This window comes from Cnephaeus nilssonii, assembly GCF_951640355.1.
Source record: "Cnephaeus nilssonii genome assembly, chromosome: 3".
In the NCBI taxonomy this organism is placed as follows: Eukaryota; Metazoa; Chordata; class Mammalia; order Chiroptera; family Vespertilionidae; genus Cnephaeus; species Cnephaeus nilssonii.
This window is the reverse complement of record NC_137074.1, coordinates 32,823,899-32,850,702: the sequence shown is the minus strand read 5'-3', so window position 1 is coordinate 32,850,702 and position 26,804 is coordinate 32,823,899. Positions and strand designations below refer to the sequence as shown.

At 38.2% G+C, this 26,804-nt stretch overlaps 1 protein-coding gene across 1 annotated transcript in view; it reads left to right on the top strand.

Moving 5' to 3' along the window:
• The window catches only part of SPATA16 (spermatogenesis associated 16), a gene marked incomplete at both ends in the record, with an annotated part of 163,049 nt that overhangs the window by 81,408 nt on the left and 54,837 nt on the right, over window positions 1–26,804 (top strand). Inside the window, 2 exon segments of the mRNA XM_079767270.1 lie at window positions 5,257–5,341; window positions 26,655–26,802. Of these exon segments, the coding sequence (XP_079623396.1) occupies window positions 5,257–5,341; window positions 26,655–26,802 (233 nt within the window).

The window sequence follows — 26,804 nt, the reverse complement described above, 5'->3', positions numbered from 1 at the left end:
TTTTTCTTTTTCTTTTTTTTTTTTTTTTTTTTTTTTTTTTACAGAGAGGAAGGGAGAAGGATAGAGAGTTAGAAACATTGATGAGAGAGAAACATCGATCAGCTGCCTCCTGCACACCCCCCACTGGGGATGTGCCCGCAACCAAGGTACATACATGCCCTTGACCGGAATCGAACCTGGGACCTTTCAGTCCGCAGGCCAATGCTCTATCCACTGAGCCAAACCGGTTTCGGCTGCTCACAGCTTTCTAAGGAGGTTTTTTGTTTGTTTGTTTGTTTGTAGAGAAGGAAATGATTAAGGGAGGGAAGTGGGTGAAGAGAGGTCTTGAAATGTTTTAAGGAGGTGAAAAGGACAGCATTTTATGTGCTGGGGGCAGAAATCCAAGGAAAATTTGAAAGAAAAAATAGAAATGAGAGAAGAGAGAGAGAGAGAGAGAGAGAGAGAGAGAGAGAGAGAGAGAGAGAGAGAGAATGTTGCTGGAGCAGTTTCCACGGGTAGGCATGGTAGGATGAGGTCTGGTGCAGCAGTGTGGGTGGGTTGGGTTCACATTCTGCTATGCAAAGAGCTTAGCATTTATTAAAGGCTCAAAACTGACAGATATTAAAACATCAACTGTCAATTTAAAAGGTTTGGCTAATATGATCATGCAGTTCCAGTGCAGCTACAAAATTCAGTAGATTAATGAAAGTAAGTTGAATAGAATAATGACAATGAAATGGAGACACTTAGAAGCAACACTGAATTACATTGATTAGCATCCGGGATATCAGCCTAGAGTAAACAGAGATACCTGAAGGAAAGTAGGGGGAATGATAGGGCACTGTTTACATCGACTCATAAGTCAGCCAGAACTCAGATCCCACAGGTACTTGATTCCTTGTAGATGCTCTGAGGTGATTATAAATTCAGCATGATTGAAAAAAAAAGTCTTTTCCCTCATAAATATTGCATAGTACAATGTTATTTTTGTGCTCTTTTTATGTTCTTCCACTGCTTTTTATACTGATTCATAAAGACTAAGCTGTAGGGCAGAGCGGTGATAGGCAACCTGACAAAGGAAGGTGGTGGTGAAGGTATATCTCCCATTCCACTGGGAAGAAAATGGGGTTGGAGCAACTACAAGTTAAATTGTGTTCCTCATATGAGCATAGCTCTGTCAGGTATTGAAAGAAATGCATGATACTTAAGAAAAATATCTCCACACACATGTAGCTTTATGAAACCATATTTTGTTTCTAGTACCTTTTTTCTTTTTATTAAATTTATTGAGGTGACATTGGCTAATAAGATTATATAAGTTTCAAGTGTACATTTGTATGAAACATGATCTCCATGCTGCATTGTGTACCCATCACCCAAAGTCAAATCATTTTCTGTCACCTGATATTTGATCCCCTTTACCCTTTACTTCCCCCTACCCACCCACCCCCTTTCCTTCTGTAACCACCATACTGTTCTCTGTATCGAAGAGTTTTTATCTTGTTTGTTCATTTGTTGCTTTCAGTTTTATACTCCACATATAAGTGAAATCATAGGGTTTTTAACTTTTTCTGTCTGACTTATTTGGCTTAGTATATTCTCAAGGACCATAGCATATGGCAGTATTTAATATTTTCTTACAGCTGAGTAGTATTCCATTGTATATATGTAACACATCTTCTTTATCCAAAACTATCGAAGGACACTTAGGTGGTTTCCATGTCTTGGCCACCACGAATAATGCTGCAATGAGCATAGGGGTGCATATGTCTTTGCAAATAAATGTTTTCAAATGTTTCAGGTAGCTACCCAGAAGAGGGGTTGCTGGATCATATGGTAGCTCCAGTCTTAATTTTTTGAGGAACCTCCATACCTTTTTTTTAATGTTTTTTTATTGACTTTTAGAGAAAGAAGAAGGGAGAAGGATAAAGAGATAGAAATATTGATGAGAGCCCTAACTGGTTTGGCTCAGTGGATAGAGCATCGGCCTGCGGACTCAAGGGTCCCAGGTTCGATTCCTGGGCATGTACCTTGGTTGCGGGCACATCCCCAGGAGGTGGTATGCAGGAGGCAGCTGATCAATGTTTCTCTCTCATCGATGTTTCAAACTCTCTCCCTTCCTCTCTGTAAGAAAATCAATAAAATATATATTTTTTTTAAATATATTTTATTGATTTTTTACAGAGAGGAAGAGAGAGGGATAGAGAGTTAGAAACATCGATGAGAGAGAAACATCGATCAGCTGCCTCCTGCACACCCCCTACTGGGGATGTGCCCGCAACCAAGGTACATGCCCTTGACCGGAATCGAACCTGGGACCCTTGAGTCCGCAGGCCGACGCTCTATCCACTGAGCCAAACCGGTTTCGGCTAAAATATATTTTTTTAAAAAAAGAAATATCAATGAGAGAGAAACATCATTGATTGGCTCCCTCCTGCACACCACCCACAGGGGATCGAGCCCCACAGCCTGGGCATGTTCCCTTACCAGGAGTAGAACCAATGACCTCTCAGTTTCTGGGTTGATGCTCAACCGCTGAGCCACACCAGCAAGGCCCTCTATACCTTTTTACTATTAAAATAATTGTGCTTCACTGAGGGCAGGTAACAAATTTTAATGAATCTTAATTCCTCACTTATTTCTTTTTTATGTAATTTTATTTTTCCATTAGAGTTTACATTCAATATCATTTTGTACTGATTTCAGGTGTAGAGCATAGTGATTAGATAATCATATACTTTACTAAGTGTTGCCCCCCCATATTCTAGGATCCACCTGGAATAGTTATTGCAATAATTACTGTATATTACTATATTAGTATAGTTATTACAATATTACTGACTATATTTCTTATGCTGTACTTTACACCCCCGTGACTATTTTTAACTACCAATCTGTACTTCTCAGTCTCTTCACCTTTTTTACCCAGTCTCAATATAAATTTGAAGATGTGTTCCTTTGGAAAAAGACTTGAGCCCCCAGGTGTAATAAAATCATACTTAAGAATTTAGCAATTTGACAACACATAATTACAGAAAAAAAGCAACTTTGGGAAAATAATTATAAAAATACTAAAATTTCTAAATTTACACTAGTAAACTCAAAACCAAAGCGCCAGAAGCTTTAAAAATACAGACAATCTCCAGAAACCCACTGTATTGATCTATCTCCTTTTCTCTCACAATTATTCCAATGTAAGGGTGACAATCATTCACATAATAGAAACTATCAATTTAGCTTTTACCTAACTCAAGACACTAGGTCTATGAGCCAGAATATCTTCTACATTTTTTTAATGTTTCAAAATTATAAAGTTTCTTTCCTGATCTCTGCACAGTCATTTTAGTACAATGTGTACATTGCCCCAGAAGAGAAAACAGTAGACTGAAATATTTCAGGAGGCCTATGGCCAGAAGGTGTAGACGTTGGTTTCTGACGATTGACTGACAGGTATACCAATGCTTGCCACCTGTTGCTCAACCTAGTAATTTGTTTACCTTAGAGTTAGACAAACTATGCCAAATCTGGCCCTGCATATGTTCTTGGAAATAAAGTCTGAGTGGAACACAGCCCCAGTCATTTGTTTATGCATTGTTTATAGCTGCTTCCGCGTGACAAAGCTGAGTTGTTAGGAGACACATGGCCCACAAATATTTACTATCTGATTTTGATTTTTTTATAGGTAAAGTTTGTCCCCCGCCCCCATTTACCTAATGGCTGGTGTCCTGTTAAACAGTGATAGTTGAGCGATATTTAATAATCAAGGGAAGGAAGAATCAGAATGCAGTCAGTCCTCACATAAGCTTCTATCTATACAATGTGTGCTATCCTTGAGAGTGAGATTTTCCATTGGTTGATTTTTTTAATTGATATTTTCATTTATTTCCTCAATTCAGAATTTATTAAATGTATTCCTATTAGGGGACAGGTACCTCTATATCCAATAGGCTGCCTGTTTAGGTAGTCATGGCAAGAAAATGTTTCCAGGTGTTTCTCTCACAATGCAAATGTTTGAAATTCACTTTTACCACTTTCTTGTCTGTGATTTCTATAGCTTGTTGGCTATCCCATACATATTCATACAACATCAAAACCTCCTAGCTCCCTTTATCTTATTAAACTAGAGCTCTGAAAATATAAAAGGATTCTTAAAAGATTACTTATTCTTAAATTATTATCATTTATTTTGAAATGTCAATGGACAGCTTCTTTTCAATAACACATGTGTGAAAAGAAAAACATTGAGCTGAATAATCCGCCAAATGGTGGTATTATTTTCCATTGTTAATTTTTAAAGTCCCAATTTTTCTCTGTTCTGCGCAAGAATCTAAACATTTTAATTCTTTTAACATAGTACCATAGTAAGTTTATAGCTGCTGTGTCTTACACAACCCACACTTAGGGAAGTAAAATTTCTAATTCAATTTACAATGATGTCAAGAAACAACACGTATCTGCAGGCAAAGATAAGAAAAACATTCAGGGGTACACAGTGATAGCTCTACTTAAATAAATAAACTTTTGGTTCTAGTGATTAGGTACACAGGATTATTATATGTTTAATTGGCTAACGTGACAATTTGGAATTACTTCTAGTCACATTTAATTGGATTTGGAGTCTCTGGAGAAAAGAAATAGAGAAGCCTAGCAGAGAAACAGTCATAAAAGTAAACTGTTTTTCCAAAGGGTGCTAAGCAATGAATTAATATCCATTGCACAATACTTTTTAATATCCCCTCAGCTTCCTAAGACTAATGCAGTGGTTGTACACACTAGATACTAAAACCAATTCAATTAAACACAAGTTTACGGGGAGGGGAGTGTTTGTAGAATTGGAAATTTTTTATTTTCAATTTTAAGGAGGGTAATTTAATCAGAGGTGAATGATCTTTAACTCAGGTAAAGCAGGAGATGTGCTTAAATACCAATATATAATAGTTAGCTATAATGCTATGCTAGGTTTAAAGGCATTTTAGACTCCATAAAATGTGTTACTCTATAAATGCTTTGGAGCTTAGTAAGAGGCAACCAAAACAAAGCATTCTCTCATCATCTGTAAATACTATTCCTATACTGTATAATCAAAAATATATATAAAAGATAAATGGCTAGTTGCTTCTCTTATAGTTGAATGTAGCCATCAAAAAAAAAAATAAGACTTACTTATATATTACAAAATCTTTTTCCTCGGTATTTACATATACTGCCTGGTATGGTTTTCCTTTTGTCATATAAATTTGTTTTTTGTTGTTGTTTTTTATCTGTCCTTGTTCTTAGGAGTGCCATGATTGCTGACTACATGTTCTGGCTTTTTGGAGGAAGTGAACAGTGTATAAGCAAGCTCATCAAACTGTATTGGCAGGTAAAAATTGATGTCCCCACTAGGAAGGACGGGCCCACTCATTTTTAGAACCAAAATGAAGGGTTGGTACTTACAAGACTGCTGAAAAAGGTAGCTGTGAGCATATCCATCAGAGGGACACTACTCAGTAGTAATGTATTTAATGTATTTGTAATTAAGTAGAATTTCTGAGGCTAGTTTTAAGGGCAAAATTCAAGGTTGTTAACCCTTGGCCCATACTGCAGTTTTACAACCCAATATAAATTTTAGACATCCCCAGAATTGTTTTCTCAGGCACGCTGCTATTATGACATGATCCTTTAAAATATTAACTTTGTATTTTCATACATTCTTTTTGGTCTATGACCTGTAAAATCAGATGCTACAAGTGATACCAATTATATAATAAATGGAAATACAAAGATCAGTTGTATTTATTGGGTAATATTTAGGATTTGCAACAATAACCAAACAAACTGCAGATCTTTCTTGTTATTCAAAATGGCAGCAAAAAAGTCATATGAAAGGTCAGTTACATGTCAAGAAGAGAATCATAATTTCTTAGAATTATAGGAGAATTAAGAATGTACTAAGTTAATCTCCTTCACAACATACAAATCTACTTTTGTCCTATTCTGCCCCCCACAAATTGTCAATGACTTTCTGCTAAAATATGTGCAAAATGAAGATCTCACTTATCCTCAAGAAACAACATCTAACTTGCTAACTAGATAAACTGCTTTCTTCATTCAAAGTGGATTTCTACCCCCTTGAAACTTAGATCAAACGGTTCCCAGTGGGGCCACAATGATCAAATGGAAACACATTTCCAAATAATTTTTTTTCAAATATTTGAAAATCAACTACAAAAGCCACCTTCCTCCTCCATAGCTTCTGCCCTCCAGACTATGTGAGGCTGTTTTTTCCTTTGTGTTTCAAGATAGTTTCATTTAATTGAATATGAACCTTTGGAACCAACTAGAATAAGATCTGCTAAAACACTAATATGAAAGTGAGAAATAATTGTTGCCATCTTCTAATGCTTCCTAATTGTTCCCACATTCTCACTATTGTGTCTTAGCCCTTAGTTTTCTGTATTTCTATCAGGAAATACAGAATGTTATCTTCATTAAACAGTAAAGTATTAGGTATGCCATGTAAAATTCTCAGTAATTTATATTGTTCCATCTAAATATTTGGATGATTATAATTGAGACCTGTAAACGTGTGTTTTTTTTTAAGTGAACCTTTAGGTAGGTAAATTTTAATCTCAAAAAATTATTAATTTGCTGATAAGTTTTAGAATTTTCTAAGGAAATTTAGAATATACAAAATAGTAGTAGTTGCTTATAGACATGTTAGTAAATAGTTGTAAAGAATTGCTAGATTTGAAACACAAGCAAATAATATGGGCTATAGATAGAGTAAAGGAAGAAGACACTTTATTAAAGGATTTCAGAGGCTTCTAGAGAGAGATGGGACAGGAATTAAATCTTGAGGATGAGATAATAGCTAGCAGGCCTGGCATATATCAGCTCTCAAATGAGTGTTTTAGTTTATTCATTCATTAAACATATATTTAATATCTATTGTGTTTTCTGCATTGAGCTGGGCGGGGTGGGGGGGAGGTCCAATGTTGTTTCAACCTAAGACAGGTCAAGAGCCTGAAACTGGTTAATCATTTTGTTTCCTTTATCTTTCAAATAGTTTCCAATATCACTATTTACCTCAAACTAAGAAAATAATCTCCACTTAGCAATACATGCGTGTTTGCTATATTAAAAAAGAATAAAACAAACACTATTATTTTGCCATTCTGTATTAAGGAAAGATAAGAAAAATGTATTTCTCTTTGTATTCTTCTTTTCTCTTTTAATTTGAAGCAAACATGGTATATTGAAAACCAGCCCTTGTCTGGAAGTCACATGTGATTCAGTCCAAGTTCAAGCACTAGTCACCTAACCTGAGGCTGGGTAGTCTCCAGAGGGGCTTCAGTTGTGAAATAAGAGATGCCTAGCATAAAGTGCTTGAGGAGGTCTATTCTTAAAGCCCATGTGAGCACTAAAATCTCACACTTTTAGGCACATCCAAACATGATATCACAAATTTTAAGAAAAAAAGTAACATAATTAGACATTTCATCCTGTAGGTAAATTCCATAAAACCCTCTAACTAGCCCCAGCCTCACCACACCACACCATTGTCTCACCTGTTATATTCTTCCTTGTGCTAGCTAGCCTCTCCTTGATCTTAATTCAAATATAAATATAAACCTGTTCTATTCTAAACCAAAAGGAGGTTTAGGACATTGCCCGAGAGTGTCCAGTCCATGCCGACTTTAAAGGTAGGAATGCCCCACTACCCCAACACCACTGCAACTACACTGTTGAATTTAAGAATGCCCCAAACATCACAGACTAGGAATTGTATTTGCATGTACATTCGTAGACATTCATTCAGGCTGAATATAGACGGGGGTGTTTTCACTACCTTTGTAAGTGGAGAAGATACTATACAGTTTCCATTCAACCACATAAAACCCTCCCATTCTGGTCAGTTATTCTTTTTAGAGGTTTTAAGCAGGAAATGGAAAATTTCATAATGTAAAAATTTGAGAACCAGTCTATACCCACTCTTATAAAAGACCATTGAGTTACAAAGTTTATATGCAAAAGAATAGACCTTTGCTTTGGTAAGCTCAAGAGCTCCTTTAAATTGTATTAAGAATATTTTCATATCATCCACTCAGCAAGAAAAGAAGGGCATAAATCTCTACACTATATGACAGCTCACACTGGGATATATCACTTTGAATAAGAGTGTTTGCACATGTTATTCTATAATAGTGTCACCTCGTCAGAGCTAGAGAGGGTTGGAAATAACTTGTCAGGAGACTGTACTTGCATACATGCCTCTGCAACTGATTCCCTTCTTCTGTTATCAGCCACCCTTTTCTCCAACACTGGAGACCGCATCACAATTCTGAACTAATTCACAAAATGGAAAGCCCTACTCTGGCTAAGAATTAACTATTTTAAAGCAGTGTCCCTTATGTATTCATATATTGCTCCTAAAAATAATAATATTATTCCATGAAGAACTTCATAGTAAACTCTAATCCACCACCCAAGCCCTTTGCCCCTTAGGTCCAGGGCTAGATTTGATAGCATCAGGAAACAAACAAGACTTCCTGCTCTTCCACTCCTGTCTCCTTTTCCTGCTTTCCAGCCTTCACTTTCAGCCATGCTCTCGGCCACGTGGGTTATCTTCTGTGTGGCTTTATCTCCTGCCATGTGAGTAACAGAGCCAACTCTGGTCTGCACCACTCAGCAAAGTGGAGTGAGAAACGGCGATAGCCGCTAATTTTGTAGCAGAACTACATGCAATGAGTGCGGAGGAGCCCCGTCCCTGTCAGGGTGCGTGCGTGGGGCAACCAATCTATGTGTCTGTCTCACAGCGATGCCCCCACCCCTCTGTCTTTCCCTCCCTCCCTCCCCTCCTCTCTCTACCCAGGCAAGCTGCCTGAGAAGCTCATTCCCCACCTTAACTGTTCTGTTAAATTTTTTCTTTTCTTTTTTCTTTTTGGAATCACAAACCCCTCTGAGAATCTGATTCAATTTGCAGGCATCCACCTAGAAACAATACTCATAAACACATACACATAGAAAAATATGTTTACCCTTTATCTCACTGCATTGAAAATTGATCTCCTACACACAGAACACCAAAGCAGCATTTACAGATTACTCTGGCTTTCTCACTCTTGTGAGAGGGTTGTGCACGTTTTCTGGAAGAAAAAATTGGAATATTATATTTGACATCTCATCACTGTCAACGTTTCATTTTAATGGCTATAGAGCTAAAACCCTGATTCACAGTTTTGAATAGCAAATGGAGTTAGAACTCCTATAGTTCACAATATCTCATATGGGTAGGCAGGCATCAAAAAACACAAAATTCGGCCTGGCTGGTGTTCTCAATGGTTAGAGCATTGGCCCTTGCACCAAAGGGTGGCAGGTTTGATTCCTGGTCAAGGGCATGTTTCTGGGTTGCAGGTTTGATCCCCAGCCCATCAGGGTGCATGCATGAGGCAACCAATCTATGTGTTATCTCACCTCAATGCCCCCCTTCTCTCTTTTTCTCCCTCCCTCCCTCCCCTCCTCTTTCTCTAAAAAATAATGGAAAAAATGCCCTCGGGTGAGGATTAACATAAATAAATAAATAAATAAACACCAAAATTTATATTATATCATTCCTTTGTCCTCAAGTCAATGAGATTTATTTTTGTTAGTAGATACCTTTTTTTCTTTGCCTCGATATCATCAAAGCTGTCTATGTCAGCAATGTGTTTCAATGTTAACGCTATCTAAATGAAAAGGAACTTTTATAAGACATAAGCCATTTGCTAGGCTTCTATAGATTTTTGTAGCTAGAAACTCTCCAAACTTTGTCAGCCTCACCCCTAATATTGGAAAGTTCATATTGTTATTTGACTCTGGCCACCTCATTTGAAGAAGCAGCTTGACCAAAGACAAGCTCATAGTTTTTTTCAGCAGCACGTCTAATAGGTAATTCAGTATGTCAATCAAAAAATTTATCTACTTTATCTGAGATATCAGGCATGAAAAAAATAAAAACTAGTCCTGGAATGAACTCACTATGAATTTGTTCTAAAATGGGTTTTCTTTTCCCTTAAACATTTTAAAAGAATTAACCAGCTGGCCAGCATGGCTCAGTGGTTGAGCATCAACCTACGAACCAGAAGGTCATGGTTCAATTCCCAAAAAGGGCATCTGCCTGGGTTGCGGGCTCGATCCCCAATGAGGGACATGCAGGAGGCAGCTGATCAATGATTCTCATCATTGATGTTTCTAGCTCTCTTTCCTTCTCCCTTCCTCTTTGAAATCAATAAAAATATATTTTTTAAAATAAAAAATTAACCAAACCAAATTATTTCTAAATTTCCCCTCGGGATTGCCAACAAACTTCTTTAATAGGCAAGAACCTCGTGGTGTGTGTTCTTGTATCTTGACAAAGATCTACTGAAGTGGCACTGATTTGAGTTCTTGGCTCTGAGGAAGCTGAAGACTTTCACTGCAGTAAAAGACCTCTTTGGGGATTGTTGGAAGGGTTGCTGACACCAACACAGACCCATGTAGAAAGCCTGACATGTGCAGCATCTTTCCTTAGTGAAGCAGCAAAGGCTGAGGCAGTGCCAACTTCACAGGTTGTCCATCTGTGCAGAGAATACCAAGACTTCCCATCCAATCCAAGTTGTACTTGGCATTGAAATGTTCACCATCTTCAAGATATCAATGGCATATATGGCTTCCAAAAAGGGCTCACCAAAAAGGAATACTTCTTTGATGTAATTATTCTCAGTGGACAAAATCAGGTGTTGGCTGCACCAAGAAACAAGATTTTCCCCAGCCACATCCTTGAAGAAGCTGGTGCCATCTCTGGGCCCCTAAAGCCCTTACTTGACTTCCAGGGGTTCACAACCAGGAGTTAAGACTCTTGCACGACTCATTCTCTTTGCAGCAGCCCTTCTTCTCTTTGGTATTGGGCCTAGCAAGAGACATTTACTGCTTTCAGCACTTAAAGCAAAAAATAGCACCCAGAATGTTAGTGCCATGTGATGAAACTGCACTGTAGTCATTCAAACTTGAAACCTTTCCAATCCTGTGTCTCCAGATGCTTCTTAAATTAGTAGATACCTTTTTTCTTTGCTCTCAAATTGCATTTGTTATCATACCTATTCAGCAAATATTTATTGAGAGCTTATTAGTGATGATATGTTAGGCATTGTGCTGTGTGTTGGGAATGCGTCACTAAACAAAATAGGCATCGCTGATATATGTCTTGAAGGAACATATATGTTTTCTGACACAGAATATTTATGAAGAAAAACAACTGGTACTTAAATTAGACACCAATTCTTCTTAACCTCTTTTTCTGTACATGTTTTTCTCCACTTTTTTTTCATCAAAGTGAACTGCAAAAAGTAGCTCAATACGTATTTGTTAAATGAATAAATCAACTACATTAAATGTTAGTTTGACATAAAGCTCAAACCAATAATGTTTAGAATATTTTGAAATAGTTGTTTTATTTGTAATTTTAAAATTCAGTGCTTATATGTATTCCACAAATATTTCTGTGTGTGTGCATGTTAAGTTTACAATTGTGGACATTTTTTGTGCTTTAGTTGAATGTTGGATTCATCAGACTATTTGGAGAAGGGTATAGAATTCCAAGAGTTTTTGTCTCATTGGTTTCTGTGATCACTAGTGTCTCCATGAAAATACGAAGGTCTTAGCTATTAGCTTCTTTCAAATGTGGCAATCAAGGCAGCAGCAAGCTAATGGATTTCTCTGCACTAATCAGAGAATGGTGTAGCATAACTTAACACTGAACGTAAGTTGATTCCTTATACTAATAATTGATTCTAACTTTTTTGCTTCAGTTCTTTTTTCTTCTTGATATTGCAAAATCATTCCAATATTAGTCATTTACATGGTGAAAATTAATGATATCTCAACCTCAGAATAAAAATAAAATCTTCAGCATGAAATGACAGGCAAAGTAAGGTCAAGGAAACAGAAAAAAATTTTATTAGCTTTAATAAAACACCTACATGTTCTGGAGAAGAAAAATGTGTTCTCTCTAAAGATTTTCTTCCACATGAAAAATTTTTCCACCAAAAGGAACAAAATAGAAATACCATATCAGCCATTTCTCTTAATGGTGCATATTTAAAGTCTATTTATTTATTTATTTGTCCTTGTCAGGCAGAGAGTTTATAAAATATTTGGACACAGAGTGTCTGAAAGCAAGCAGGCATTATCCATAGTGTTGCAAAAGTAGATTTACAGTTGTGAGTACAGGAAACAGTTTATTTTTGTAGTATTATTTATTAATTATTGTATTATTTTTCATACAAACAACTGTAAACCTACTTTTGCCTCATGTATAGTATTTACATTAGATATGATTTGAGAAATAACCAAAACACTCACCTAAAAACCTTTCCCTATCAATTTCCATGTATCATGTTTACATTCCCACCATTTAGCATTGAGTCTCTATGGTTTTATGCAAAATAATTTTATCTGGAAAGTTTTAACTCATTCATTAGTGAACCCTGAACAGAATTGTGGGAATAAGTTCATTTAAGACTTCTTAGTCTCTTTGGAAACATGAAAACAGAATCCTGAAGGAACAAGATCAAAGAAGAGGTAAGCTCTGATGATGGAAGGTGACAGAATTCATGCAAGCTCTAATGAGGAACAGTGACAGAATGTTTGGGGATATAGAGAATGTATCTTGAGCAGAGGATCTTATGGAAGCAATGGCTACCTGTGCTTAACTCTGTGAAAGAAAGGAAGCAAAATAAATATGAGCAATAGAAAGAGGTCAGGCCTGAGAGTCACAAAATGTAACTTCTAATTCCTATGCTAGAATTCTATTTTGAATAAGTCATTTCTGTATCAGTCAGATACTGCTATAATGATGCTGTGTAACAAATCTCTCTAAAACTCAGTGACTTCTAATAATAAACAGGTTGGTTGCCTGGGCTTGACTAGGCTTAGTTCCAAGCTACCAAGAGGCCCAAGTGTGATCCACATGCCTCTCATCCTCCTTTGACCAATGGCTACCTGATGTCTCTTCTTCTTATGGCAAAACACAGGAGTCTAAGAGAGAAAGCAAAACTATATACTAGTAAGCACATTCCAACCTCTGCTCACACTATGCTTTCTAACAACCCATTGGCCAAAGCAAGCCATGTGGCCAAACCCAGTGGTAAGGGGTAAGATTCATCTACTCACTGCAAAGCTATGACAAAGATGTGGATATGACATTGCTATAGGGAGGGGAAATTGAATCCAGAAACTCAATCTACAACTGCCCTAGACTTCAGTTTCTGCTTCGATATGATGGGGAAGTTAGCCTCAGACAGTGGTTCTCAAATACTATCAAGTGACCAACTGTATCATAGTCACTTGGGAAAATATTTAAAATATTTGTCTACTTCTCCCCAACTAGATGACTCTGATGCACAGTCCTGGGCTAGAGGGTCTCTAAGGCCATTACAATTTCTTTTAAAATTAATGATCAATTTAGCATTCCCTAGGTAGAAAAGTAGAGTGTCACATGTCCTGCACAGGTGATGCTGACTACCTGACAATACAAGTGAGATAATGCATAAGCCCCAGATTATTCCCTCAGCCTTCCCAGGCAACCTGTGCTTCCTATTTTTAAAAGTTAACAACTGTTCTCCCCTCCTCACCTTGCTATGAGTCAGGTTTGCCTGCACATCTCCCATCCCCTAAGCAAACTCCGTGGCTGCTTCAGGAGACTTTCTTGCATTCAGTGTTACATCTAGACAGCAATGAGCATTGCAAGATTTTTTAGTCACTTGCCTACAAAGAGATTTGTATATTAAGCTAGGAAATATTAAAATTCTATAAATTCTCATATTTTTTCAGTTAGAAGACAGACTAAAGAGGAAGTGTCCAAATTTAAATAAGAGGTAAAAGAGAGCTGCTTTTCCTGGGTCTTGGAAAAAGATAAATGTAGAAATAAATTCCTCATCTAATTATTCATTCCTGTTTATATGTTCTTTAATGATGTGTTTCCATGGTTACCAGCGTTGTTAAATGCTGCCTATGTTTCATTTTGCTTTGATGCTATTTGAGGTAGTATGCCAGTAGGGGAGGTTCACTTTTAAGTGAAAGATGTAGGCGTGTATTTGATCCAAGGGTGAGTGTTCCCATGAAGGAGATAGTGACCATGACATTATTTCCTGTTTGTATAGTTTTGTGTAGTTCTTCTGTTGATGTGCTGTGAGTGTTCCAGGCATTAGGAAGGCAGAAAGAAAGGGAGGAAAAGAAAGATGGAGAGGGAGGGAAGGAGGGAGGGAGGGAAAAAGGGAAGGAGGGAGGAAGGGAGGGAGGAAAGAAGGCACCTGAACCCTAATCATATTAAACTCATGTGTACATTTTACTACTATTATATACACTGAGTGGCCAGATTATTATGATCTCTGAATGCATAATAATCTGGCCACTCAGTATATATATATTAGAGGCCCGGTGCATGAATTCATGCATGGGTGGGGTCCGGCCAGCCTGGCCAGGGGGAGGGGACATGGGCGGCTGGCCAGCCTGCCTGCTGGTCGAACTCCTGGTCGAGGGGACAATTTGCATATTAGCCTTTCATTATATAGGATATACCCTGAGTGGCCAGATTATTATGCGTTCGGAGATCATAATAATCTGGCAACTCAGTGTATATTTGGTGATGTTGATTTTCCCAGAATGTCAAGTAGGTGAGGTCGCTTTTTACCTGACCCATCCCTCCCTTTTCCTCACACTGTCCCTCCTCCTCAACCACACATGGACATGCCAGGGGCCAAAGCCTTCTTTCAAAAATGAGCCTAACATTTAATTACTTCACCTCCATGTGAATTTTAGTCAGAGTGCCATCTTTGCAGAGGTTGTCTGGCTTTGAAGCCCCAATTGTCACAAAAATAGAGGGCTTTGAATCCTGCTGAAACAGTCAGGTATCCAGATAATGTATGAATTTGAAGACAGTGCCTCTGAATGTGCCCTGCAGGGGGCAGCATACTTCCCTTGTACATTAGCCCTCTATCTGCAAATTGATCATTCAAGCTCTATCGAAAATGCTGACATCGTATCAAGCAAAAAATAAATTAATCCTCAACCTCTCCTGAGAAATATTTACTTGTTGTTTAAATGGTGCTGGTTTGGTTTTGCAGTCATTATCAGTAGGTGATAGAGGAACCCCACTCCATTTAAACAGTCAACTTTTCCTCCCAGGCCTCTCCTAAAAAGCTTTTCGGGTTTCTGACAATTGTTAAGGGAGGATAAAAGTAACCTCTAAATTTCGTTTCATTTTCTCTCATTTGAGAATGCTATGGATTTCAGAGATGCAAGGCAATTTAGGCCATTTTTTACTTGAACAAATTCAGGTATAGTTATTTGATTCCCAAGAGTCCTGAGGCTATTCTGCTAGGATGCCAGGAGGTCATTTTGTTTAAGTAGAGGATTTGCCTTTCAGTTTAAATTTGTGAACATGTTGATTCCTTCTTTGTTTTGTTTTCATATGAAAATCACGAAGTGTTATGATTCAAATCAAATTTAGAGGTTTCTCTGGTTAACTTTTATATTTTCCATAGATTTTTACGGGTTATTGATTTACAAGCTTGCAGAGAAATTGAAGTCACTTATTTTAGCAATTGGAGATATGGAATAACTATTCCATGAAGTTATGAATTTTTTTAAGCTGTGTTCACCCAGGTATAAGATGGCCTGTAAAGCTCAAAGCTTTTAATGTTTTTATTTATATTTAGCCATGTTTTTGATGGTATTGCACACCAATTAAAAACAAATTATCTTCAAGATAAATATCACATGATCTCACTCATTTGTGGAATATAATGAACAACATAAACTGATGAGCAAAAATAGAACCAGAGTCATAGAAGCATTGAACAAACTGTCCAACCTATGAGGGAAGGTGGGGGGTGAGGGTGTAAGAGGTCAACCAAAGGACTTGTATCCATGCATATGATCATAACCAATGGACACAGATGGGGGGTGAGGGCTTGTGCTGGGGGGTGGGAGCAGTCAGAGAGAGGTCAATGGAGGAAAAAGGAGACTTATGTAATACTTTAAACAATGAAGAATTTAAATTTAAAAAATTAAAAATAAATTCTCCTCTTTTCTTGAACTCATATGATTGTATTTTCCTCACTAATTATTGAAGACTCCCTGCTGCTCTACCTGTGCTGCAGTTCCTGGTTGGATCATTTTCTTTTTCATAACCTTCCCTCTTCCATATAATGAGACTTTGGCATTTTCAATGTCAACCTTTAACATATGGCATGATTTACTGTTTCTCGGGATCTTAAGTAACTATTGAGCTAACCTATTTCCATCCAAGAATGTATGTGCTATTTTATACAGTGCAGTCTAAACCAGAAGTATCAGCCTATGAGAGCCAATGACATCCACCAAACCTTGCAAGGACTATTTCAACCCAAAAACACAGGCTTGGCAAACATGATAATAAGCATGACCAAAAAAAAATCCCATTTACCATCGCACCAAAAAAAATAAGATACCTAGGAATAAACTTAACTAAGGAGGTAAAAGACCTGTACTCAGGAAACTACAGGACACTGAAAAAAGAGATAGAGGAAGACATAAACAGATGGAAGAACATACCGTGTTCATGGATTGGTAGAATCAACATCATTAAAATGTTCATACTACCTAAAGCAATCTATAGATTCAATGCACTCCCCAACTGCATATTTCACAGACCTAGAACGAACTCACCAAAAATTCATCTGGAATAAAAAAAGACCCTGAATAGCTGCAGCAATCCTGAGAAAGAAGAACAAAGTAGGATGGCTCTCAATACCAGATATCAAGCTGTAGTACAAAGCCACTGTTCTCAAAACTCCCTGGTACTGGCACAAGAACAGATACATAGCCCAATGGAATAAGATAGAGAACCCAGAAATCGATCCAAACCACTATGCTCAATTAATATTTGACAAAGGAGGCAAGAACATACAATGGAATCTAGACAGTCTCTTCAATAAATGGTGTTGGGGAAATTGGATAGATACCTGCAAAAAAATGAAACTAGACCACCAACTTACACCATACACAAAAATAAACTCAAAATGGATAAAGGACTTAAACGTAAAATGGGAAACCATAAAAATATTAGAGGAATCCACAGGCAGCAAAATCTCAGACATATGACAAAGCAATATCTTCACTGATACAGCTCCTAGGGCAATGGAAACTAAAGAGAAAGTTAACAAATGGGACTAAATCAAAATAAAAAGCTTCTGTACAGCAAAAGAAACCATCAATAAGACAACAAGAAAGCCCACTGCATGGGAGAACATATTTGCCAGTGTTACCACCGATAAGGGTTTAATCTTCAACATTTACAGGGAACTCATACAACTCAACAAAAAAAAGATAAACAAATCAAAAAATGGGCAATGGACCTAAATAGATACTTTTTGAAAGAGAACATACAGAAGACCAAGAGACATATGAAAACATGCTCAAAGTCACTAATCATCCGAGAGATGCAAATCAAAACAACAATGTGGTACCATCTCACACCTGTCAGAATGGCTATCATCAACAAATCAACAAATGACAAGTGCTGGCGAGGATGCAGAGAAAAAGGAACCCTAGTCCACTGCTGGTGGGAATGCAGACTGGTGCAGCCACTGTGGAGAACAGTATGGAGTTTCCTCAAAAAACTAAAAATGGAACTCCCATTTGACCCAGTGATCCCACTTCTAGGAATATATCCCAAGAAACTAGAAACACATATCAGAAAGGATATATGCATCCCTATGTTCATAGCGGCACAATTTACCATAGCTAAGATTTGGAAACAGCCTAAGTGCCCATCAGCAGATAAGTGGATTAAAAAAACTTTGGTACATCTACACAATGGAATACTACGCTGCCGTAAAAAAGAAGGAACTTTTACCATTTGCAACAGCATGGATGGAACTGGAAAGCATTATGCTAAGTGAAATAAGTCAGTCAGAGAAAGACAAATATCACATGATCTCACTCATTTGTGGAATATAATGAACAATATAAACTGATGAACAAAAACAGATCCAGAGACAGAGAAGCATCAATCAGACCGTCAAACCTCAGAGGAAAGGTAGGGGAGGGTGGGGGTAAAGAGGAGAGATCAACCAAAGGACTTGTATGCATGCATATAAGCCTAACCACAGACACCAGGGGGATGAGGGCATGAGTGGGCATAGGGGAGGGCATTGGGGGGATAAGAACCCAGATATAATACCTTAATCAATAAATAAAAAATAAATAAATAAATAATAAAACAATAAAGATAAAATTTTAAAAAGCATGACAAATCTTCATTTTATCCATTCTTAATGAGTTGGGACTTGGCCTGCTTTAACATCCTATCCAATAAATGAGTAGTATGCAAATTAACCATCACTCTGCTACATCCACAAGCCACGCCCACCAGCCAATCAGGAGCGAGTATGCAAATTAACCCAACCAAGATGGCTGTGGCCACGGAGCGAGCTGGAGGCTTGGGTTTCCCTGGCAATGGAGGAAGCCAAGCTTCCTGCACACCCTGGCCAGCCCAGGCCTCCACTCAAGGCTACAAAGTTTCAATTATAGAAGATAAATAAATCCTAACAAAAATGGTGGCAGCCACAAAGCTGGAGAGAGCAGGAGGCTTGAGTTGCCCCCGGCGATGGAGGAAGCCAAGCTTCCTGGCCTACGCTCAAGGCTACAAAGTTTCAATTATATAAGATAAATAAATCCCAGATACCAGGGCCTCCTCCGCTTGGGTTGCCGAGGGGCGTGGCCAGCCTGCAAACCACCACAGGCCCCTTTCCCAGGCTGCCCCATGCCCCAAGGAAACCCCCACCCTGATCCAGGACACCCTTCGGGGCAAACCAGCTGGCCCTCACCCATGCACCAGGCCTCTATCCTATCTAATAAAAGAGTAATATGCAAATTGACCATCACTCCAACACACAAGATGGCTGCCCCCATGTGGTCAAAGATGGCTGCCCCCATTTGGACACAAGATGGCCACCACAAGATGGCCAGCAGGGGAGGGCAGTTGGGAGGGACCAGGCCTGCAGGGGAAGGAAGTTGGGGGTGACCGGGCCTGCAGGGAAGGGAAGTTGAGGGGGACCCAGGCCTGCAGGGGAGAGCAGTTGGGGGGGACCAGGCCTGCAGGGAAGGGAAGTTAGAGGTGACCAGGCCTGCAGGGGAGGGCAGTTAGGGGTGACCAGGCCGGCAGAGGAGGGAAGTTGGGGGTGACTGGGCCTGCAGGGAAGGGCAGTTGGGGGGGACCCAGGCCTGCAGGGGAGAGCAGTTGGGGGGGACCAGGCCTGCAGGAGAGGGCAGTTAGGGGTGACCAGGCCTGAAGGGGAGGGCAGTTAGGGGCAAACAGGCTGGCAGGGGAGCAGTTAGGCATCAATCAGGCTGGCAGGGGAGTGGTTAGGGGGTGATCAGGCTGGCAGGCAGAAGTGGTTAGGGGCAATCAGGAAGTCAGGATGGAGAGCAGTTGGGAGCCAGCAGTCCTGGATTGTGAGAGGGATGTCCCAGATTGGAGAGGGTGCAGGCTAGGCTAAGGGACACCCCCCCACACCCCCCATGCATGAATTTCTTGCACCGGGCCTCTAGTTTGTATATAAGACACAAATCAAATAAAACTGAAGACTGGAAGTATATAAAACTGATAATTTGGAAGTATAGTGGCAGGTCTCTTGACGATAGCACTTCATTTCTCTCCCATTTCATTTATCCCCATTCTGAGGCATCTTTTTTTTTTTTTAATTCTCACCCAAGGATATTTTTCCCATTAATTTTTAGAGAGAGGGAAAGATAGAGAAATATGGATGTGAGAGAAACTCAACAATTGGTTGCCTCCTGCATGAGTCCCAACCAGGGCCCAGGCCAGGGAGGAGCCTGCAACCAAGGTATGTGCCCTTGACCGGAATTGAATGAACCTGGGACCCTTCAGACCGCAGGCTTATGCTCTATCCACTGAGCCAAACTGGCTAGGACTGAGACATCTTGATGATGGGAAGTCAGATATAGGAGGACACCTGCCCCCTAAATGGCATCCTCCTCCAATCTGTTGCATTCTAAAATATAAAGTCCTGTACTAGGCGCCACAGCCTGGAAGAGATTAATTGCAGGCAAATGAGAGAAATAAGAAAGAAAAAGAAGAGGTATCTGGTTGCCAAGCAAAGCTGAAACCCGAGGAAGAAAAGACATTTTGGGAGCTGGGATACACCTAAGACAAACTTTGAGCACTAGACGCTAGCACTATAAGGACACTTTTCTACATGGCACAGCAGTGCCTCTTCCTGGGTTCCACACAGACAGTCATCCCTCCTTGGTCTGTGCACCACCAGGGCCATAGAGCTACTGGCTTCCCAGATGAACAGTTCCCTCGCTGGGAGGCTCCTTTAGTACATTTTTCCTTCTGCTTTGTGATGCTTTATAAAGGAGCGCTTCCTATATTCGAAGTCTTCTCTTAGTGCCAGACAGGGCTGTGGACTGCATTTTGCATCCCCACAACATAAATAGCTCACAGCATGAGGCTCTGACTGAGATAGAACTGATCTGAATCCCGAAAAAAGCTCTGACACAAAGTAGCATGTGAAATATTGCATATTGTTTAATACAGTTTTTCTCATCTGTAAAATGGGATAACAATGCTTGTTTTCTAGTATTGCCTTCACAATTAAACAGAATAATTTATCCACAGCACTTACCCAATGCACAGTGACCACTCAATTAATAAATGAGCTTTACGGATTAATCTATGAATTACATAGGCAGAGTACAAGGGCAGGTTGCTTTCTAATGGCAGAAAGTTAATCCATGCAACCTACGTCTTGTCTTCAAATAAAGCATCCTTGAATTCTTTTGACTTCTCCAATATACACTTTTTCAAGGTCATCCTTGGCTTTTCCACTCAGTAATCTGCATCGCAGCCCAAGAGATAAAACAGATGCTTTGTGGAAAAAGCAGTACAATTCTGGGGACCAGATCATCAGGTTCTTGTCCCAACCCTATCTTTAATCAGCTGTTTACACCAGCAAGCCATACCCTAATCCAAAACCACCAGTCAAACAATGCAATCAGAAAACAACATACAGTTAGGGAAATGGATACCTAACTTCAAACTAAACAAAGTAGAGAGCTGGAATGCACAACGACAAAAAGGGTCCTAAACTCTGCTAACATTTACCACTAAACACAGAGCCTAAAACTCATTAGTAATACCCAGGTGTGCTTATGAAATAATTGCCGTAATGTGGCTATTTATTCCTGTGATACCTTTTGGTGATTCATTTTAAATCTTCAAGAATAAAAGCTCTGTGGCATTCTGAAGAGTCTGGAGGCTGCTGAAACCCACACTGATAACTCTGGGTTTCTATCAGCTGGTGTTTCTCTAATGCGCAAGCAGAAAATTATTCAGGGTCTTTAGAACAAGAGTGTACTTTAAATTCTATTTATAAATGAAATGTGCTTTGCCACTAAGCTACACCAACCCAAGCACATCATTTAAGTTTCCCTATCAAGAAGCCACTCATTTAATTTTTATAAATGTTTTCCTTTGAGACAGGCATGCAAAATGATAGCATATCCTATATCTAATGAGTGGCTGGTGGACTAAATAGTTTTATTGTTACCAGTAGCTGTGAAGGACGAATATTCTGTTTTGCGTTTGGATTAATTTGTGAAGGGGATCTTGACCTGGTTTAGGTTTGATGTGATGTGATTCATTTGTTTCTCTGTTAGTGTTAGAGTCAAACTGCTGTCTTTAAAGACAGGATTAACATAGTCCTAGAAAAAGAAAAAGAGAAGTAGTACTTATCTTATGCTCCCAGGAATTTACAATCTAATTAGGAGGATGAAAAGTTGCTCAGGGTAAGAGAAAGCATTGGTTTAGGAGACTTGGGTTCTTGTCTGGCTTTCACCTCTAATTTTGTGACTTCAGGTATGTCAACAGAATTCATCACCCTCAGCTTCCTTGGTTATAAAGTTGAGTGATTTTAAAATACCTCAGATATCCTTAGTTCTATGCTGAAAGAACCTGGAAATAAAATTTTGCTACAAAATATAAGTGATTAAAAGTTCAGGGTAAATTTTAGGCATTAAATGCTGAAGTTATTCTGCTAATGGAAGCATCGTGTATAATTAAAACCAGACTGGACAGTGGACAGTAGTGTAGACACACACACACACACACACACACACACACACACACACACTCTTCATGGATATATATATATATATATATATATATATTGGAATATATATATATGTATATATGTGTATATATATATATATATATGTATATATATATATTCAAAATTATACAGCATTCACATATACTGCAAAACTAAAGTAAATAAAATACTTCAGAATTTAAAATTATATTATTATGACTATTTTTAAACAGGGCAGGTTGCAAAGTAGAGAATTCAAAACAGCTATAGAAAAAAATTGCTTACTTTGCTACATACAAGTTACCTGTTTATACAATCTTTGGTTGTTTTTGGACAGTACTAATAAATGCAAATAAAAATTTAAATAACTTAAACTGCATAAAAATATAATTCTCACATCACTGGGCTGATAAATGTAATGGCAAACTGCCAAATATTCCCTTACATTAGAAAAATACAGAATTTATGATGAAGGTTGTTTAATAAAAGAACTGTAAATTCAAGGTAATATTTCAGCCTTAAAATGTTGATCATAAGGTATGGGAGGCATTCAATTATTACATATATTATTCTGACATACTTATATTAATAAAATCATCATAAAAATGTCAATCTAGCTATTGCATAAATGATACAGGCTTATAAGGAAATCTCAAGATAGGATATTCTGTTCTTTAGGATAATCTGCTCTTCAGGTTAATTCTAAATTTCAAAAAAAATTAAGTCATCCAAATTAAACCCACATATATTTAAAAAGATTAATTTGAAAATATTGCTCACAAAATTTATTTCTATTTTCTAGATAATTCTAGTCATCATCCAAAATTGTATCATTGTTTTATTTTGTTTTTAAATATATTTTTATTTATTTCAGAGAGGAAGGGAAGAGGAATAGAAACATCAATAGTGAGAGAGAATCATTGATTGAAGGAAGAGAGAAAGGAACATCAATGATGAGAGAGAATCATTGATTGGCTGCCTCCTGCACACCCCCTACTGGGGTTCTAGCCTGCAACCCGGGCTTATGCTCTTGACTGGAATCGAACCTGGGACCCTTCAGTCCACAGGCCAATGCTCTATCCACTGAGCCAAACCGACTATGGCCAAAGTTGTGTCAGTATTAATGTAATAACAAAGATCCATTGGCCACTAAATATTAAAAGTCCCCATCTCGGAACCTTGCAAATATAGCACTGCTTCCTTTGAAGCAAATTATGTTAACTTTGAAAATAAAACAAAACAATCATATTATTCATTCACTAGGAATACCTACTTGAAAGGACTTTATGAGGATGAAGGAAATAGTTTTTCAATATGCATATAATAGACTCTTCATGAAAGACAAGCCCAACTCAAAATTACCATCACAAAATGAAAACCTGACATTTTGGTCTCTAACCAAAAATTCCCATGATTTTAATAAAGCTACATTTTTTTCAAAGTTGTTTCATTAAGGAGTTATTCCATAATGTACCAGAAAAAAAAAAAAAATATATATATATATATATATATATATATATATATATATATATATATTCCTTTGCCAGAGCAATGTGAGCCAGGTTCAAAGCCTCCAGATTTGTTGGTCTCCAAAAGAATAAAAAATGTTATACATTAAAACACAACAAGGGTATACAAGATCTGGTAAAAGGGTAATTTGTATTCTCATTTATATTCTATTTTTCAATATTTCTTCTTGGGGCTATAATAATTTCCTTTGAGAAAGTATCTCTATGGGGAATTCAATTCTTACCCTTACTTACACACTCTGCTCACTCACATACTTCCTTACCCATCTTCAAGATAGAGGGCAGAAGCCACAAAAGAAGCCCATGTCTATTGGCTCTGAGTGGGAAGAGAGGAAGGCTGCGCTCCAGCACATCCCCTCCTACCTGGAGAGCCCTGTGAAAACCTCCATGCAAAGCTTTGAGCATCCTGCCAAGAATATAGTGCCTTAAAGGAGCAGATCAAGCTGCCACACAAAAACCACACTTCTGCCACTTGCAAAAAAAAGCTGGTGTAGGCTCTTCGGCACGAGTCTTACTGTCCCTGCTGTGAGATGGCTTAGCAAAGCTACCCCGAAGAAGTCACTTAATCTGCCAGCAGTTGGAAGAGAAATGAAAGGGAGAGACTGTTTTCTTCTATCCTGGCCTTGCTGCGATACTGTTAATGTCTTTCTGGGAGAAAACTAGAGAATTAAGTCCCTTCACTAAAATTTTTGATCCAGAATTTAAAGCAAAATATCCTTCACCAAGGTATTCAGAAAAACTATTTGGGTGTGAGGAACTGGTATGGGCTGACTTGTGTCCCCCAAAATTCATATGCTTAAATCCTAACCCTGTTTTGGGGATTGGGATTGTATTTTCAAATAGGATAATTCCGTTAAAGTGAGATCTTTGGAGGGGTCTTAAGCCAACATGACTGATGCCCTAATACGGTAAGAAGAGGAGATTAGAGTACAGATACACAGAAGAAAAAGCATGTGAAAACACAGGGAGAAGCTACACAGCCAATCTACATGCAGAGGAGAAAGACCTGAGAAGTTGACCCTGCAAACACCTTCACCTTGGACTTCCAGCCTCAGGAACTATAAAAATAAGTATGATACTTTGTTGCGGCAGCCCCAACAAACTAATACAGAATTAATAGTTTACACAGGTGGCAAGATGGCAAGGTGAGATTGTGACCTTCGAATTGAGATCTAGAACACCTTCCCTCTCCAGCACATCACTCCACATGCATCTAGGGACAACTACTTGCTTTCTTTGGTCTGGATAGGCCATCCCAAGATTGATCCCAGCAGTGACCATATGTAAGCACCAATCTGGAGAAATTATTCTCCTACACAATCTAAAGAGTATTTATTTTTGCTGGAGGACCAGAACCTGGCACCAAAACACCTTATTTAAGTTCTTAATCCACGTCCCGGAATTCCAAACCTGACGCCTATATTACCCATGTTGGCATCCAGGCCTGAGCATCCAAACCCTGCCACACATTCACAACCCACTGCTATTTCCATCTGAGTGCTGGCTCTGGGTTTGGTGTCACACCTGTATTCTTTGTTTCCTTCCAGTTCCTCCCACCTGGAAAGTACAGGGCCATGGGCAATGTTAAGTTCTTTTATGCAGCCATTCAGACATTTGCCCCACAACAAATTTAAAATATAAATTTACAAATTTATGTCATTTTCTAGTTCAAGTCTCAGAGAAAGGAGGATGCTTTGTACCCAGAAAATCCCTTCAAAGCTGCTCTTCTACACACAATATAGATGATCATAGAGGCCATTTGAAGTCACTGACGCATGGAGTAGGCAATGTACAAGTTAAATTAGGCTTCTCGGTTTAAAATCAACTCCTCATTGCTTTTAATATTAAAAAGAAAGTTGTTTACAAATACTATGCTGTAATAATATAAATTGCTGTTTGTTAAATGTTTTTTTTCTTTGTTAGAAAATTCAGATCTATCACTATTCCTTATTAGTTGTTGGCACTCTTACGGGGGGAGGGGGAATTATCCCTATCCATGAATATAGATTTTTATAATATGCCTTTATGCTATTTTTAGAAAAATAAGATTACTATAGACACTTCTACTTTGAATTCAATGTCCAAGCCTCATTAGAAGGAATAGTTGTAGAAAAGGAATAAATTCCTTTTTTAAAAAAACTTCTCATAATTTTCTTTTTTATCTGTTTCAAATAATAATGGGCCTACTTAAAACAGGAAGTTCAGGGTGATGGCAGGATTTATAAAGAACTAGAGGCCCAGTGCATGAAATTCGTGCACTGGTAGGGTCTCTGCGGCTGCCCTGGCCAGCTGGGTACTCCCTCCCTTCCCCCGGCCGGCCCCACCCCCTGGTTGAACTCCCGGAAGAACTCCCGGTCGAGGGGACAATTTGCATGCTCCACTTTTATTATATAGGATGGTAATATGAGCAAAGAAAAATTAAAGAAATCATTAAATTATTAAATAGCGAAATCCATCTCAAACAGCTCCTGTGATGTGGTTAGAAGGGAAGCTTTGCTGGGCTCACGTTGAGAAGGTTTTTCTTGTTCCAGAAGGCTTTCCCAGGTAGTGAAAGAAGAAAAAAAAATGTGTCTAGTTTGTCATGTTATTTATAGAAAATACTTAGATCTAGATACTTCAATTAGTTTTTTTTTTAAGTACAAATTGCTCATCAATGTCTGTAAGATAATTATGTTAAACTTAAGAATTTGATTTTTTAAAATCAAGTAAAAAATGACACCTTAGAAAATAGAATTTTTATTTTTATCTTAAAGCAAGCTCAGTTCAGAAGTGTCTGTTTACAAACTTTCTTCATTTAATTGGTTTTCTTAATATGAAATAGTATTTCCAGAACTAATTAAAATTTCATTCTAATGAATATTCAAGACCAAAATATGTTATCTTTGCAGTACAGTATATAGATTTTAAATCATCCATAAAGGTAATTATATTATTTTACATTCTTAAAAAGTCATGTGTTGTTATTGATGGGTTGTTTGCTTCTCCTCAGGCCATGATTGAAGAAGCCATCACCAGAGCAGAGTCATTCTCAGTTATGTACACACCATTTGCAACAAAAATCAGAGCTGATAAAGTAGAAAAAGTAAAAGAGGTTTTCACAAAAACTCATCCTGCATATGTGGAATATATCTACACAGGT